Source organism: Electrona antarctica (assembly GCF_951216825.1).
Source record: "Electrona antarctica genome assembly, chromosome: 22".
Taxonomy (NCBI): domain Eukaryota; kingdom Metazoa; phylum Chordata; class Actinopteri; order Myctophiformes; family Myctophidae; genus Electrona; species Electrona antarctica.
Genome location: NC_136805.1, coordinates 15421653 through 15439707, shown reverse-complemented (window position 1 = coordinate 15439707; position 18055 = coordinate 15421653). Strand labels below are relative to the sequence as shown.

Below are 18055 nucleotides of genomic sequence, written 5' to 3'. Positions count from 1 at the left end.
CTGGTGACAAGTGTGTTTGGGGCGAATGTTTCAGCTAGTCTAAGGGGTGAAATAGTGTGAGCAAAAGCCCCCCCTCCCTCCCTCCGTCTCCCCCTCAGATCACCTCTCCAGCCCGCAGCGCTGTGCAAACTGCAATTTATCTGCAAATGTTGTTTACGGCGCATTCAGCTCTCTGATTATACAGCACATTAAGTCTCCCAAATAACACAACAAATCAACGACGGGGTCCTTTCAATTGCATTCCCCCATTCAATAAGGGAAGAATAATAACTATTAGGAGCTAAATAAGTGTGCTATACCACCGTGCGCGGCTGCGCGGCCCCCCCGGGGCCCGGGGCCTACGTTATAGTGCATATGGAGGGAGATTAGTAGCCGGGGTGAAGCCATGCGCACTGGAAGCCTCCGAACTGAAGATGTACTGGCTGTGTTCACGCAATAGAGTGAGGAATTAGTATTTTGTGGCTGTCGGGCAGAAACCGCTTATCTCTTTTTTTTGGAAATAAATACTTTGTCGTCCTACACAGTATCACACAAAAGTAATAAAACATATCCGATCTACCAGCTGTTTTCACCTTGTAGATTTTTTGCTATTTTGGAATTTGAATCCTGAAAAGTAACATTTTGGGACTGTTATGACGAGGTTTCCATCCGACAGAAACGATTTCCAGGTTTGAAGCCCACACAAGCTGCTTAATTTTAGTCGAGTGTGTAACCGGCACATGACACGATTAAACTGAGCTCTGAAGCTGTTGATTAATGAACATTTTAATTACGGTAGCCTACCTCAGGAAAGGAGCACGGATAAACAAACACATCTGAATTGCGCCAACGGTTTGTGAATTACTCAGCAGGCATCGTACAGTTAAGTATGCAACTTTACCCTGTGTTTACCTAACAACACAAAACAGTATACATAATTTGACCTATCATTTCCCTCTATACAAGTAGTCATCAGCTTGTTTACCTGTAGAAAAGCACTGCCCTCGCACTGTATTTTGGTGTTTTCGCCGTTTTTGGTCTACCAATATTATGTCCAAAACTGTTTTCTTTTCTTCAAGATATGTGTTTTGAACTTGTGGATCTGTTATTTTGTTTTGATGCCTTTGTGTGACGCTGTAGTATGATGGGTGTACAATTATTATGAAAAAAACATTATACCTAGAGATACCTCGCTGCACTCATAATGACCATATGATAGCATATGCGACGTCACGTGACACGGATTTATTTGATTGTTTGAATACTTTGTTAGTCAGAAATGTAAACAGCACGTGGTAGGCTATACAGTCAGACTTTCAGGGTGAAAGGACAACACTTAAAAGTGATGTGCACTTGTTGCCATTGTGGTCCTATATGTATACATCAAAGTTCGGAGGAACTACAAGGCAGATATCGCCTCTGTCATGTCACAGCTAGGACATTTTCCAAGGTTATACCTCTCTCTCTCCCTCTATCCCTCTCCCTCTCTCTCTCTCTCTCTGTCGCTCTCTCTCTCCCCCCCTCCCCCCCCCCCCCCCCCCCCCCCCTCTCTCTCTCTCTCTCTCTCTCTCTCTCAGACTTTGATGTCTGTGCAGAAGAAGCGATGCCGGTGGCACAAATCAAATTCAATTAAATGATTTTCGATTAAAAAAAAAGAAAGGAAAAGAAAAGAAGAGGGCGGGAGGGAGGGCTGTTATATCAAGGAAACTAATTTGCATACAGTGACCTTGACAACGTGCGCGGAATTAGCTGGGCTCGTGACCACGATGGCGGGAGGCAAGGACGAAAAGTATTAGTGGGAAGGGATGTACGTACGCAGTGGGACGTCTGTAATGGAGAATGACAGAGAGAGAGAGAGAGAGAGAGAGAGAGAATACAATACTTTATTGGCAGTTTAAAACAAATCACAACAATGCCACCATTTAGAAAATGTCAACTTTAATTATACACTAAAAAAGCCGATGCTTGTTTCCATCACGGTCCACCTTGAGACATATAGAACAACAAAACTGTGTAAACAACCGTTGAGCGCTCTCTTTTTCTTTGTTTTGTCTCTCAATATTCAATATATTAAATGACCACTAAAGACCTATACTTCGGCGTACATCACATAGTGTAAATATCAGATCTACAAGTTGGCCGATTGGAGGTTGTTGAGCTTCTATTTTTGAACATTTTAGACATAGGTTCATTGTTTATCTGGTATCCCGCATGTATAGTTTCAATGTGCAGATTATTATTTGCATAACGGTAGTATATTAGACATGTGCAAAAGCTTCATTGGTTACCTGGTATCCAATATAGTTTCAAATTATTATTTAGATAGTTTGGACAGATGTTTAGACAGATCCTATAGGTTCTTTGGTTTACCTGGGATCCTATAGTTTCCTGAGGCACTACTACACTACACTGTCTCGCTGCATTCTATGTATACATGATTACCGTGCTTATCGTAAGTCGCTCTGAATGCCTGGATTGTAATTGTAAATTGATCCGAAGTCACTAGTGTCTTACCGGGGAGGGGGGGGGAGGGGTTGGACAAGACAAGACGTGTGACACAGGCGTTCTAGTGACCGTCCCCAGTTATCAGCTCTAGCTGATAACTGATCAATGAATGAACATGTGACCGCTGCTCTGTGTCACCCTGCTATGGATTCCTCATTACTCACCAGGGCAGAGGAACGGGCCTGCTCCTTCCTCTTCATTTGCTTATGAGGAGACCATGCAGCTATACACAAATCCATGGGGAGTATTCCCTGTAGATGGCGCCGCCATAGCTGCGGTGTAAAAAGTAATCTCTGCTGCTATGGTTAATGGGGAAGTAACTGGTGTCCATCTGCTCACGTTACTCTTTTACCTGCTAACACTAACTTTACAAAGATGCCCAGAACATCGGGACGAACCTGTTTAATTTATGGCTGCTCCAACAGTAGTGGCAAAATTCAACTTTGGAGAGAAACAGTATTTCAATACTACTTATGACTACAAGCTGACAACACGCCACGTTGTCAGCTATTATTGTTGTACGTTGTCAGTCTATTTTCACTAATTTGTAAACATTTGTTTTCTAATTTATGGACTTTTTTAGATTTTTCTTTGATTTCTTCATGAAATCACTGGAAAAAAAACATTGAATTTTGTTTTTAATTCATGAAAATGTTAGCTTTTTTGGGTGGACGTTTTTTGAAAATGTTTTGAAATTATAATAATTAAGATCAAAATGTAGGAAACCAAAAATAATGGTACCCATATGTGTTGTGTGAGGTTGGTTTATTCTCTACATTACTGCGGGAACTGAAAGCGAGCAGTGTGGCCAGACACACATATATCTAGTTCATGACCCCGGTGTGAGAAAACAAGTGGCTGTGTTTTAGCGCACACAAACACGCACACGCACACGCACACGCACACGCACACGCACATGCACATGCACATGCACATGCACATGCACACACGCCTCTACCTTGCTCACTCCATCTTGCCTTCCCCCAGGAGGGAGGAGCTGTGTGGCATTTTCATCTCAGTTGTGTGGGGCAGGCGGCTGCACGTGATTGGACCACTTTCCTCCCACCCCCCCCCCCCCCCCCCCCCTCGCCCTTTCTCTCTAGGAAGTAGAGAGTAACTAAGTAAATTTACTCACGTACACGTACCGTACTCTATCTTGCTTTTTTCCCACTTATATTCACCTCTTTTACATTTCTTCTCTCTCACCCTCCCCCCTCTCTCTCTCTCATCACACACACACACACACACACACACACACACACACACACACACACACACACACACACACACACACACACACACTCACACTCACACACCTCCCGCCACCATCTCCCACCCCCCTCCTTCCATGGGTATTGCTCAGTGATGGAAGAAGAATTGTGCAGAATGTCCCAAATCTACAAAGTAACAAAGTTTTCAGATACTTGTAATGGAGTAAAAGTATGTACAATATTTACCGCTGAGATGTAGTGGAGAAGTAAAAGTATTTAAAAATGTTTACCGAAGAAAGCAAAAATACCTCAAAATTGTACTTACGGCAAGTACAGCACTTGAGTACATGTACTTCTAGTTACTTTAACCACTGGTATTCTGGCCTGTAGATTCGGGCGTGCAATGCGATGTTGAGTCATGCCCCAGTCAGCGACGGTAAGCCACTTAATCCTGTTGACCTGGCTCTCTCTCTGTCTCTCTGCTGGGGGAGGCTGGGTGGTGTGGTGCGGTGCGACCAGGGCCATTTGTCTTGGTGTAATGGAGGTCCGCAGGCTATAGTGGTGCTGAGGTTGGAGACCCCCCCCACCCCCCCACACCCGCCCAACATCCTCACGCCCCTGCAGCGGAGAGGGACCGCCGCCATAACCGAGGCCATTACACTGCTGCGTGTACGTATGTTCAGAACTGATACCAGCGTCAACGAGGACACACGTACTGTACAAGACATGACAAACAGTAAGCCACCGGGGACTGCAAAAAAAAAGGAAAAAAATAAAACATAAAGGGAAAAAAAAGACATGTCATTGTATACTTGCGCGCAAGCGGCAGTTGTGTAAAGTAACTAAGTACATTTAGCCAGCTCAAGTGGAGTTAGGAGGTGTTTGTCGAAGCGTTTTTTCATAGTTTTCATTGGTTCAATATTTGTTTAACCAACACGTAAAGGGTGTTCAATAGCACTGATTCATGGGGAAAAAAGAAAAAAGATGGCTAAACGGGGGGATTTAGTTTGTTTGGCAGATAGTTTTAGGATCCAATGGAGTTGGGAGGTTTTCACCAAAGCATTTTTTAATACTTTCCATCGGTTCAACATTTTTTTAACCAAACCACAGAAATAAATCAAGGCATCGATTTATGAAAAACTAAAACTTAAAAAATGGAGTAACGATATTGTACTTTTTACTCAACTACAATTACTGTTTAACTTTATAGTTAATAGTTACTTTGTAGATTTTGAATATTATTGCAAAACATGCATTAACCACTTCAGCCCTATAAACTTAGGCTATTTGAAAATTGTCGATCTGCAAACTCACAACGCGTCGCTTCCGCCTGTCCCATCCGTCCATGTTTTAATTATGCGAGCTGATAATCTCTGGCACCGTTGGACCGATCGGCTTGAAAATCTCTACCCCAAACGTCTCAAATTGACATAATGGTCTCCATAACAGGGCCTTGTTGGCCTATAACGTATGAACCATTGACCGTACAGCAGTTCAAGACCATTTTGTGTGAAATACATTTTTATTTCATTTAGCATTTTCTTCAAAACACACGTTATGCTACAACCTTTGTCCAAAACTCTAACAAATCGGTACACATTATCTCTGAAGTCATGTGATGAAGATGTATGAGTTAAATGTTTCCCATTCCAAGTGGCTATGACTGTACCCTCCAAAGTTTGCAGGCCCTGGGTAGGCTTGCGGTAGACTTGCACATTGTTTGAATTATCTTTTTTCAGCTGAAAACGCAAGGCGCTCTCCTAAAAATGCAAACGCCCACTTGAAAATATTATGCCGTCGGCATGTCAGCGCAGTCAGCGACGATCCCTGCCAAGTTAACATACCTTACATCAGCACCATTGTTATTGATTGACCACGCCGCACGGTCATTGTCACAACGGCGGTCAATAATATGCTCTTCCCGTCCTCCGGGGTATTACATGGATAAATAAATAGTGGCATCTGTGAAGTAATTGCACATGAAAGTAGCTTCCCTCTATGAGCAAAATGTGAGGTGGGGTCCGTGTTTAAAGCTGCACAGCTGGCCAGTTTTATTCAAGTGCACTCGGATAGATTTACTCAACTAATGTACTTTAGTAGAGTGAAATATAACTTTTATATTATATTATAAGTTTTTCTTTTTATACTTATCCTACACTTCTATTCCACAGAGGCAAATATTGTGCTTTTTACTCGACTGCATTTTTCTTTTTTTCTTTTCTTTTTTTCAATCCTTAGTTACTTTGCAGATTTAGATTATTAATACAAAACATACACATACATTCAGTACATTAAACGCCCAATGCATTCTCAATGGCAATATCACAAACTTTGGCATGCTGCTAGTCCTACATACTTACACCTAGAAACCCCATTCAAACCTATTTAGGTTCATCTTATGGCGGACAAGTTTGCCTGAATAGTTTTAGAAATATAGTGCTTTCAAATTTGAGAAATTTATAATGGGGCTCAATGGCAGCTCTATGGCACGTCAAAAAATCACTTTCACCTAGAAACTCCATTCACACATTTTATAATTCAGCTTACTGTGGAGACAAATGCTGGAACTTTTTACTTTGAAATGATTTGTAGTTTCGGAGTTATTTAACTTAAACACCCAATGCATTCTCAATGGCAATAGCACAAACTTTGGCATGCTACTAGTCCTACATACTTACACCTAGAAACCCCATTCAAACTTATTTAGGTTCATCTTACGGTGGACATGTTTGCCTGAAAATAAATCTTTGAAATGTTTCATAGTTTTAGAAATATAGTGCTTTCAAATTTGAGAAATTTATAATGGGGCTCAATGGCAGCTCTATGGCACGTCAAAAAATTACTTTCACCTAGAAACTCTATTCAAACTTATTTAGGTTCATCTTACGGTGGACATGTTTGCCTGAAAATAAATCTTTGAAATGTTTCATAGTTTTAGAAATATAGTGCTTTCAAATTTGAGAAATTTATAATGGGGCTCAATGGCAGCTCTATGGCACGTCAAAAAATTACTTTCACCTAGAAACTCTATTCACACATTTTATAATTCAGCTTACTGTGGAGACACATGCTGGAACTTTTTACTTTGAAATGATTTGTAGTTTCTGAGTTATTTAACTTAAACGCCCAATGCATTCTCAATGGCAATAGCACAAACTTTGGCATGCTACTAGTCCTACAGTACATCAGGGGTGCCCACAAATTTATGACGTGAGATCTACTTTCAAAATGACCAGCTCAACAAGATCTACCCACTGAAAAAATAAGTGTACCATTGCTGAAAATAGTTTAAATATATAATGTACCTGGGGGGGCTTTGGAATAGGGAGGGGGGAGAAATTATGACAGGCAGTTTCTGCTGTCAAAATATGTCCCCCCCGTATTTAACTTAAACGCCCAATGCATTCTCAATGGCAATAGCACAAACTTTGGCATGCTACTAGTCCTACATACTTACACCTAGAAACCCCATTCAAACCTATTTAGGTTCATCTTACAGTGGACATGTTTGCCTGAAAAGAAATCTTTGAAATGTTTCATAGTTTTATAAATATAGTTCTTTCAAATTTGAGAAATTTATAATGGGGCTCAATGGCAGCTCTATGGCACGTCAAAAAATCACTTTCACCTAGAAACTCCATTCACACATTTTATAATTCAGCTTACTGTGGAGACAAATGCTGGAACTTTTTACTTTGAAATGATTTGTAGTTTCTGAGTTATTTAACTTAAACGCCCAATGCATTCTCAATGGCAATAGCACAAACTTTGGCATGCTACTAGTCCTACATCAGGGGTGCCCACAAATTTATGACGTGAGATCTACTTTCAAAATGACCAGCTCAACAAGATCTACCCACTGAAAAAATAAGTGTACCATTGCTGAAAATAGTTTAAATATATAATGTACCTGGGGGGGCTTTGGAATAGGGAGGGGGGAGAAATTATGACAGGCAGTTTCTGCTGTCAAAATATGTCCCCCCCGTATTTAACTTAAACGCCCAATGCATTCTCAATGGCAATAGCACAAACTTTGGCATGCTACTAGTCCTTCTCAGTTATTTAACTTAACAACCTAAGCCCTGGAATCCTGATTTATACTTTGTCTATTCAAAAATAGCTGATCTACAGTCATTTCACTTTGGTACTGTACAGTAGGTATACATTTTGAGGCTTAAACACTTTTTGTAGCCTAATTTTATTCCAGTAAAATACTAAATACACAACCCTTACTACTGTACATGAAACAGAGCCTTTCTGTGGTGTTGCTACTTTTTACTTAACTAAAGACAGAAATGTGAGTACTTCCAGGCAGCAGTGAGCGGCTGGCTGTTATTATTTGCATGCACTGGGCCATATGCAGCTCTCCAGTCTGGCTAGCAGACTGGGAGCTTCACCCCCAGCGAAGGGAAGGGAACAGTCTGGCGGCACCAGCACTTTACACAGTTAGAGCCTGGGCACCATGGAGTGATTTGTTCGTTTGTTCATTTTGAACATATAGTACTGTATATTGTCACTTTTGGGTGGAAATCTTGTATGTCGAAAACTACAACTCTGTAGTAAATGGAAAAAATGTGTTAAAATGGATGCTTTGTAGGTGTTATTGTTTAGTCACAAGCTCTTTTTGGTTAAATGTTTACAACATCCACCGACACACTTAACCACTTTCACTTTCACTAGCTCAAAAAAGAATTGCCAATCTTCAATCTTTCGCATCGTTGTGAGCTTGTATCGGCTATTTTCGGCTACCCTAACCCGCGATACTGTTGTACGCCGAAGTAAAGCATCACCACTCACTTTAAAATCACTTCAAAATATATAAAAACACAAGAAATTCAAATACAAGGTTTTCCGTCTGACAGCGATAGTATAGGCTCCACAATGAGGATAGCGGGTGTCATTTGATTTCCTGTTGTTGTTGTAATCTTTTTTATTGCTTGTTTTTGTCCAAGTGGTTTAGATGTTGACATTTTATTGTTTGATTCACTCTTTTTTTATGTAAAGCACTTTGTGACTTTGTTGCCATGAGTGCTCTATTGTGTATTATTGGAAGAAAGAAAGGTTTTAAATGGCCACTTCAGCCCTATTGCAACCAGATCTTATTTTAATGATGTTTAGGACACACTTTTCTGGGGGTTTTATGTGTAATACGTGTTTGACCAAAATTTGTCATGAAAATGTGGTCTCACTTCCTTCCTGGGCTACACACAGCCTCCCCTCTCTCCACAAAGAGAGGCAGTGCAGCAACGCATTATGGTCATTGTATAATTATCTGTTATCTACTACATTAACACTTATTATTAATTATCACTATTAACATTGAGTGACGGCAGTTTCTTCCAGCTGTGAAATCTCTATATATGGGCATAAAAGGGACACAGACAGATGGGTGGAACGGGTACTCTGACAAGGGTACAACGGGTATTGCTTAGCCGGGTGGGGCATGGATCTCCAACTTCCATTGTTACAGACTCTGTGCTCGATCTACAGCCGGGCACCGGTCATAAATGAAAAGAAGGTAAGAACAAATATTATATAATTAATATAACTAAGAAATTATATATTATAGAAATTAACAATTCACATAGACGTTCATATCTATCCATGCGTAGGTTGCAGTTTACTATGAAATCCTGCAAAACCAGTCAGTCAATCCGTCCGTCACGCCTCGTGACACGCTCCATATGGCCAAAATTGGCCAATACAGAATTCATTCCATATGTTGATCTGACCTCATCAAACGCTGTATACCAAGACACTGCCACCGCTGCCGTGTCTTAGATCTTTATATATGGAGCTGACCTGTTCTGACATTCCATATGTTGATCTGACCCCTCTTGCCAAAGCGCCAGCGCTCGTCCAGCAGTCTGCTGTCACCCAGGCGGATGCATGCATGCAACCTCGGCCTTGGTCGCTTCTCGCCCTCCGGGCATCTTACTGGTTTATTTATTTACTAATTTATTTATTTTACTAGAGCAGGGGTTCTCAACCTGGGGGTCGCAATCCCTCAGGGGGTCCCAGAATTATTCTGGAGGGTCCCCAAATATATTTATTTTTAAAAGGGGGGAGGTTGCAATTGAATGGCTGGAAAATGGAAATTAAGAGTTTACATAGTACACATACTGTAGTGCATGCATAAACTTTCCTTAATGATTATATCTGGTTCCAGTATTTATTTATGATGTATTTTCTCTATTATTAAGGTTATTGTAGCGGTCAATTTGTATTGGTGGTGGGGAGGGGGCTGGGGTGAGGATCGCAAAACTTTTTCGGGGGTCCCCAGCCAAAAACGTTGAGAGCCCCTCCCCCTGGACTAGAGGATAAGCCCCTTGAGTTGCAGCAACTCCTTACCCGAGGGGGACCTCAAGCAGAGATGCATTAAGGAAAAGCATGAAGTGTTACAAATCTTTTATAATTAGAGTCCTTTTCAGCTTTATCTCCCTTTTCTTTATTGTTTGTTTGTTTGTTGGAATAATGATAAAAGCAGTTATAGTGCACTGTTCCAAAGCGATGGCATTTCAAAGAATATTGATTAAAGGATAATTTCTCCTCATAATTGGGTTGTATGTAACACTAATGCTCATCACAAGACCGTACCATTTCTGTCTATTCTCAGAGGCAGTGGTGGAAAAAGTACTCAATTGTTTTACTTAAGTAAAAGTACCAATACTGCAATTTAGAACTACTTTGTTACAAGTAAAAGTATGGAATTGAAAATGTACTTGAGTAAAAGTTGCATGAAGTTGACGTTACTTTCTTGTGCGTGGAGCAAAACAGTTGCACCTTTTATCAAAGTTTATTAGTCATTGATAATTAGTGAGTAACCCAAGTTCTTTCAGTGTTAACTATATGAATATTATATAGCTTTTTGTTTCAGTTTTTAGTTTTGTTAATGTCTGGGTGCCGCCCACCTCACGGCCTGCCCTGATGCCACCCTGGGTTAGAATCAGTGTCAGGAAGTGAGCCTGGCATCAGAGGAGAGAGAGAGAGAGAGAGAGAGAGAGAGAGAGAGAGAGAGAGAGAGAGAGAGAGAGAGAGAGAGAGAGAGAGGGAGAGGGAGAGGGAGAGGGAGAGGGAGAGGGAGAGGGGGGGAGAGAGAGAGAGTGCTCACACATACCTAATTTCTCAGCTCTGTGGCTTGATAAATCCCAACGCCACACCCGCTACGTGCTAAGTCACCGTTCCCAGGAAGCACATTGACAGATGCTGTGAGAGAGAGAGAGAGAGAGAGAGAGAGAGAGAGAGCAGGCGGACGGGTGGGTGGGCGGACGGACGGACGGACGGACGGACAGACGGACGAGGGTATATAGGAACAGTGTTTCCCAATCTGTGGTCTGGGGCTGGGCCCCCCTTGGGGAAAACCAAAGATCACAGTAACACCGGGGCTCCATCGGGCGCGTCAGCGTCGCGTCTCCGTCACCGTCAGGGAATGTTCCCTTTTTAATCACTGAAGGGTGGCTCCACTGCCCGCGTTGCGTGACATTAACGCGTGCATTAAAATTTAACCGGTGCGTTTTTTGACGCACGCGACGGAGACGCAACGCGTCCGGTGGAGCCCTGGCGTAAGGCCATACATACATTTATTAGGTATTTTTAGATTGTTAATTTTTTTTAAAGCATGCACTTTTGATGCATCTATTTATAAAAGCAAGTAGGCCTACTCCAATAAGTTTAGTACTCAAGTACAAATCTTGAGTAACCTTTGATCAGGAGTAGCCGAGTAGGCTATCGATTGTCTCTGTCGGGTGGTAAATGATGCATTTAAAAATGGTGCATTTATATAGCGCCTTTATCCAAGGCGGGTGGAAACCTCATATGTCCAAAACTGTTACTTTTCAGGATTCACATGGAAAACCATACAAAGTAGCTGATCGACGAGCTCAAAACGAGTAGATTCGCGCAGCGTTTTGGGCTTGTAGATCTGCTATGGAGAGGTTTGTGCCTGACAGAAACGCTAATAGGCCTACTTTGACCCAAGTACTACGGGTTGGGTACCTTTCCGCACACTGGTGCTCTGCAATCTGCCCCACAGCCTAGCCTAGCGAGTTAATCTCGTAGCGTCTCCCCCACTACGTTTTAGAAAAGGTCCCCAGGTGTCCCCGGCCATGCGGCCCGGAGGGGATCCATAATTCATGGCAGCGGGTCGTCCAGGATGTCACCGAGCGAGCGGGAACATTAAATATTTACCCTGGATCATAAGTCGCTGCTGTCGCCGCCAAGGGCCCCCTGTCTGCCGGGTGCCCGTTCGTTCAGTGCTGTTTTCAGTTCCCGCCGTGTGCCGGGAATCCCAAATGAGCCCGGTGTGAGCCCGGCCCGCTGCCGCCTGGCCGTGCGGCCGGTATGTCTTGTAAGTCCAAAACCAGTTCCAATTTTATGATTTTAGTTAATACTTTTCATTGGTTCAACTTTTGTAAAAAGTTCACAGACACACTTTTAACCTGCACTGTCACTGTCACAAGTTAGCTTGTAGAATGCACTGTAGATTGTGAGCGGCAATTTTTGCAAAGCGAAAGTATAAAATGATCGGTTAATGTAGTTTAACTGATTGTATTAATGAATTTTGCTGGGGACCCCTACTGGAACCTCCTGAAGGACCCCTGGGGGTCCCCAGACAACCTTGTTTAACATCCACATATGGGGTCGCATGCGTGTGTGCGCAATTTTAAGCGCATCCATATTCACCTCCTCTCTGCATGAGAGTGCACATTTGTATGTGCCCGGTGAATGTGTTTTTTCATGCTTTTCTATCCTCTGTTCCAGCCCCCTGCTGGGCCCCGCGGCCACTCAGCTATAGGACCCCCTGCTGACTTTATAAGCAGCTTGGGGTAACTGGTGGGGGGGGGTTCTTCTGTGGATTATAGGGAGAGGCGGTTAGATGGCAGGGAAACAAACCTAACCGCCTATGTCCAAAACTGTTAGCCTACTTTTCGGGATTGAAATTTGATTTGTTTGGAGAAAAAAATCAATCTTGCTCTTTAAATAAAGTAGCCTCGTACATCTTTCTACCGTCAGTTCAGTTGATGCTTCATATCCATGTGAATAATACCACTGGGGTGATTTTTTTTCTTTCATTATATAACTTTTTGGAACACAGTTCTTATATGACGCATTCAAAGATTTGCCTATGGGGAATCCAATACAGCAAAAGAACGCCCTGACACAGGGGGTATAGTGGGAGGAGTGACGTCTATATTTCCGGTATAAATAATGATGTGCTCATATATTGAGAGGCTTTACTGTACGTCTCAGGTGCAGACTCACAGCCGCAACGCGTTCAGATTGATTCGTCAGAGCACACAGCGGCAGACCGAGACAAACAGCTGCGCATCTGGCACCCGTATCAAAATGTCACAATGTGACGGGAGTATGATTGATATACAGGCTCCGGCTCTCTGGAGCATCATCGTCACAACCTTGCAGTGGTGGAAAAAGTGTACTTGTGCATGTTTTACTTAAGTAAAAGTATCAGTACGGCAATGTAGAAATATTCTACATTGTCTTTTAACCCATTTTGACCTGAGATCAGATTCTAAAAATGTCTTCTACATCCTGACAGTTTTCTGAAAAAGCTATGTTTCTATGTTCTTCGATTTTTCAAAAATAGCAGACCTACAAGCTCATCAAGAAATGCTGTGCTCCCTGGTCAATCGCCGACATGGACATGTGTCCTGGAAAAATAATTATATATTCCATTTGGGCCTTGCTTTCCTGAGTTTCGCCTTGCTGAGAAACACTGCAGCAAAAATAAATAAAATAACACAGGAGATACAGTAAATCCATTTCCTTGAAAAAAAAAATAAACAGGGAGAAGATCAGGAAGTGATTTAGCGATCGCCTCTAGTTCGTTTTCCTTTGGGACTGCAACTCCTGTGTACACAAGATGCTGCTGTTTGCTGACATGAAAAAAAGCCAAAACAGTTGTGTAAGTCATCCTTTGCAGTGTATAAGTTAAGACACGCATAATACTGCCCTTTGTCTCCTCTGTGAGTTTAATCAGCTTACTCCTTTCTATTTATTCTTTTACTTTTGAATATTAGCTGTATCTCTCTGCTCTAGAATGTATCTGTCAACATAAGCAGTTTGTCTGATCAACATCAGAACCAGGGGTAATCACCATGCTGGCTTGTAGTGGACGTAATGGTAATTTTTTTATTATTGCCACAGACATGCACATGAGCAGACAATATTACCAGAAACACATAAATAGCTAGTCCTGAATGATTACGGGTATGTAACAGTGAGTGTACAAATGGAACCAAATGGACCATTTGTATGCTCGGTCCTAACATTAGTATGTACAGTATACAAACAAAATATAGAATTTCCCACGGACACCTTTTGTCCATGGGACACATTGAAGACCCCTGCATCGCAACGACGTTGACTCAACCAAAATCTTCACCTTAGCTTAATTGGTACTGACGCAGCATGCATTCATGTATTATACTACTGTATGTGTACACACTCCACTTGATCTCACACGGTCAGCACACCTGAATCCACATTTTAATTACACTCTTCACGCAGCATTAGTCTATAGATTTACGATGTGCACATATATTGACAGTCTTCTCTTCCGTCCTTCTGGAGCTTTTGCTCTTGCTGTGTGACCTTTAGCAATAATAGCTCGCCGCCAAAAAAAAAAAAAACGACAAAAACAACAACTTTTAATTGGCTATTTTGTGGCCCTGTCCTGCCCGTGGCCCGTGACTAACTAATGGCTATTTGGCAGAAAGTGAGTTTTGTCCATAAACGCCTAATGTATTCCAGGTTGCCTGCTCAAATGAGCCGTGCACGAGTAAACAATGATCTGCACCGCTCAACTTGGGGGTCCCTGTGTGTGTGTGTGTGTGTGTGTGTGTGTGTGTGTGTGTGTGTGTGTGTGTGTGTGTGTGTGTGTGTGTGTGTGTGTGTGTGTGTGTGCGTGTGCGTGTGCGTGCGTGCGTGCGTGCCAAAGAGAGACAGGGGATCCTGTTAACTCCAGCCTTGCCTCCCTCCCCCTTTGCCAATTGCAATTTTCCTACAAGTAGCTAAGTACATTTACTCAGGTACTGTCCTTGAGTACAAAGTTGAGCAATTTGATTATGTCAGGCAGAAACCTTTTATCTCCATATTGTAACGTTTTTTATGATAAAAAAGCACAGGGTTTGTCGTTTGTAACCAGTGCTGCTATACTTTTTTCAGGTCACCAGAGCCTGAGATGGCTTTGCAGAAATCTTTGGAAACAAAACAAAGTATTTTAAATCCCGGTTGGCCCAAGTGCAGTCAGCCAGGGTAGACTCTAAGTCTCCTCTGTGACTTAAATCAGCTTCCTTTATCTTACTCCTTTTTATTTATTTTTTACTTTTGAAGTTTCAGCTGTATCTCTTTGCTCCAAAATGTATCTGTCTTGTGTTGCCTACTGCGGTGGAAGCCAGCGACATGAAGATGCAAAGCTACATGCTACCATGCATTGTCAATGGAAGCCAGTGACATGAAGATACAAAGCTACAAGCTACCATGCATTGTCAATGGAAGCCAGCGACATGAAGATACAAAGCTACAGGCTACCGTTCATTGTCAATGGAAGCTAATGACATGAAGATACAAAGCTACTGTACATGCTACCGTTCATTGTCAATGGAAGACAGCGACATGATAATACAAAGCTGCAAGCTACCATTCATTGTCAATGGAAGCCAGCAACATGATCATACAAAGCTACAAGCTATACCATTCATTGTCAATGGAAGCCAGTGACATGAAGATACAAAGCTACAGTTTGTAGTTAGTAGTTATCAGTTATCGTTCAAATCTCAATGTTTTGCCAATTACTTGGGGGCTCACGTGCAATATCTTCACAGCCCACTAGTGGGCTCGGACCTTAAAATCACTGCTCTAAAAGCAATGGTCTCTCCTATGTTACCACATCAATACATCAATAGAATTGTGGACACAATCTTATCCATGACAACATTCTTTAGTTTTGGGAGGTTAAATCTCATCAAAATAAATGGTGGCCCGTGGCTCGAATGCTGGAAAAAAACGGATGGTCTTTGATATGAAAATGGTTGAAAAAATGGTAAATGGTAAATGGTGCATTTATATAGCGCCTTTATCCAAGGCGCTTTACATAGATCGTGCATCAATATTCACCCATTCACACACACATTCATACACCGATGGTGGCAGAAACACACCAGCACATCAGGAGCAATTTGGGGTTCAGTGTCTTGCTCAAGGACACTTCGACACTGACTCTGGGGGAGCCCGGGTTCGAACAGGCAACCTTGCGGTTACCATCCAGCCACTCTACCCCTGAGCCACCGCCGCACTGGTCTCACATAGTGTGTCCATTGGTTAACCCATTTAGACCTGAGGACACATCTGTGTCACATTAGCTTTAAACCACTTTAACCATTATTTTCAACTTTATCTGTTGAAAAATAGCAAATCTACAAGCTTGTAGATCTGTTATTTTTGAATAATCGTGAAAATGTGTGCAAATCTTTGAATATAATTTTTTTCACAGCAAACGTTTTTAACTCAAGTCTTTGCTTCTGGGGGGTTCCCTGGACCAACATATTTTCAGATGCAGGGGGTCCGCGGCCAAATCCATATCATTCTGTGGGTCCTTGGCATGAAAACGTTTGAGCACCACTGATGCTGATTCTGACCACAGAAAACTGTCAGGATTTGGAAGGCATTTTGTAGAATCTGGCGTGAGGTCTTAACGGGTTAATTATGTCCCCTCAGATCCATCACCCTGGACAACACCCTGGTCATCCTGTCCACCGTGGCCCCGGACGCCGGACGCTACTACGTCCAGGCGGTCAACGACAAGAACGGAGAGAACAAGACCAGCCAGCCCATCACCCTGTCTGTGGAGAGTGAGTGCATGCACGCACGCACGCACGCACGCACGCACGCACGCACGCACGCGCGCGCGCGCACGCACACACGCACACGCACACGCACACGTTCGCACACACGGACACAACCATATAATACAAACAAGCCTCCCATCATGTATCCCCAAAATATATTGTTGCTGTCGGGCATAGCCTTTTAGTTATGTAAATGAATGCTCTACTTGATCGTACTACATCGTCACACACAAGTATAAAAAGCACATCTGCAAATTTGTAAGCTTGTAGATCTGCTACGTTTGAATTTTAATCCTAACAGCTTTGGACATACAGTATGAGGTTTCCACCCGACAGACCATTATGTAGTTTTAGTTTAACCTTTTTTATTATTATTTTGTATTATTATTATTTTAATTTATTTTATTTTTTCACAAGCTTTCAAAGGACAGAAAAGTACATGGAAAGAAAAAACAGTAGGCTACTAACACAAAAAGAACACATTTTTAAATACTAAAGATAAAGCTCTCACTTTTTCTGTAAAATGCAATGGAAAATTGTTGTATTTCAAAGCATATTATTTCTTTGTGCACTCTTCTGCTAGTAGGCAATTCAGGATTTTCCACAATGCACACAGACACTTATCCATTCTCAAATCCCCACTGACTGCTGGACCTTCTGTCGTGCTGTTTTGAATGGTACTGTTTATCTGTTGTCTAAAACTACAATAACCTGCCTCCAGGTGCCCTGGGGGCACTCTGCACAGCACTTCTGTCTTCTGAAGGCCTGTTGTGATTGATGCTACCACATTTCAAAAAGGCTTTCCGGTGTGCGAGTCCAGCTTAACTTCATCAAGCACTTTTCAGTATCGACTGCAGTCCTTATAGCTTTGCACGACGGAGCGGACGCAGTCAAAATGTGAGTACTTTAAGTACTCACATTTTTTACTTAAGTAAAAGCATCAATACTGCAATCCGGATCTCAAAATCTACTTGAGTAAAAGTACAATGGTATTGGCATCAAAATGGACTTAAAAAAGTACCACAAATACAAAAACTTTTGAAAATAGCAGATCTACAAGCTCACAAGCATTGTGAGCTTGTAGATTGTCTATTTTCAAATGGCCGCAATGAAGTGGTCAATGTGTGTTTTGTAATAACAATCAAAATCTGCATAAAGTAACCACAATTAACTCAAATAAATGTAGTGGAGTAAAGGTACAATATTTAGATCTGAGATAGTAGAAGTAAGTATTGGAAATTGGTAATACTCCAGTCAAGTAAAAGTACCTCATAATGTTATGTACTTTAGTACAGTACTTGAGTAAATGTACTTATTACCACCACTGGACACAGACACCGACTTGATTCGCTTCACAAATCAAGGCCGCTCAGTGCTTTTATGTTGGACACAGTGTGAGGTTCTAGGAAGGAACCTGAACACTCTCAGTGCTGTGAGTCGCAGTGTGAGGTTCTAGGAAGGAACCTGAACACTCTCAGTGCTGTGAGTCACAGT

The 18055-nt window shown here is 42.1% G+C and overlaps 1 protein-coding gene across 10 annotated transcripts in view; it reads left to right on the top strand.

Moving 5' to 3' along the window:
• The window catches only part of LOC306915666 (protein sidekick-2-like), a 532391-nt gene that overhangs the window by 390440 nt on the left and 123896 nt on the right, over positions 1-18055 (top strand). For all 10 annotated transcript variants that reach the window (XM_079493153.1, XM_079493148.1, XM_079493152.1 and 7 more), the window contains one exon: positions 16431-16564. In XM_079493153.1, coding sequence (XP_079349279.1) covers positions 16431-16564 — 134 coding nt within the window. The remainder of the gene's footprint in view (positions 1-16430; positions 16565-18055) is intronic.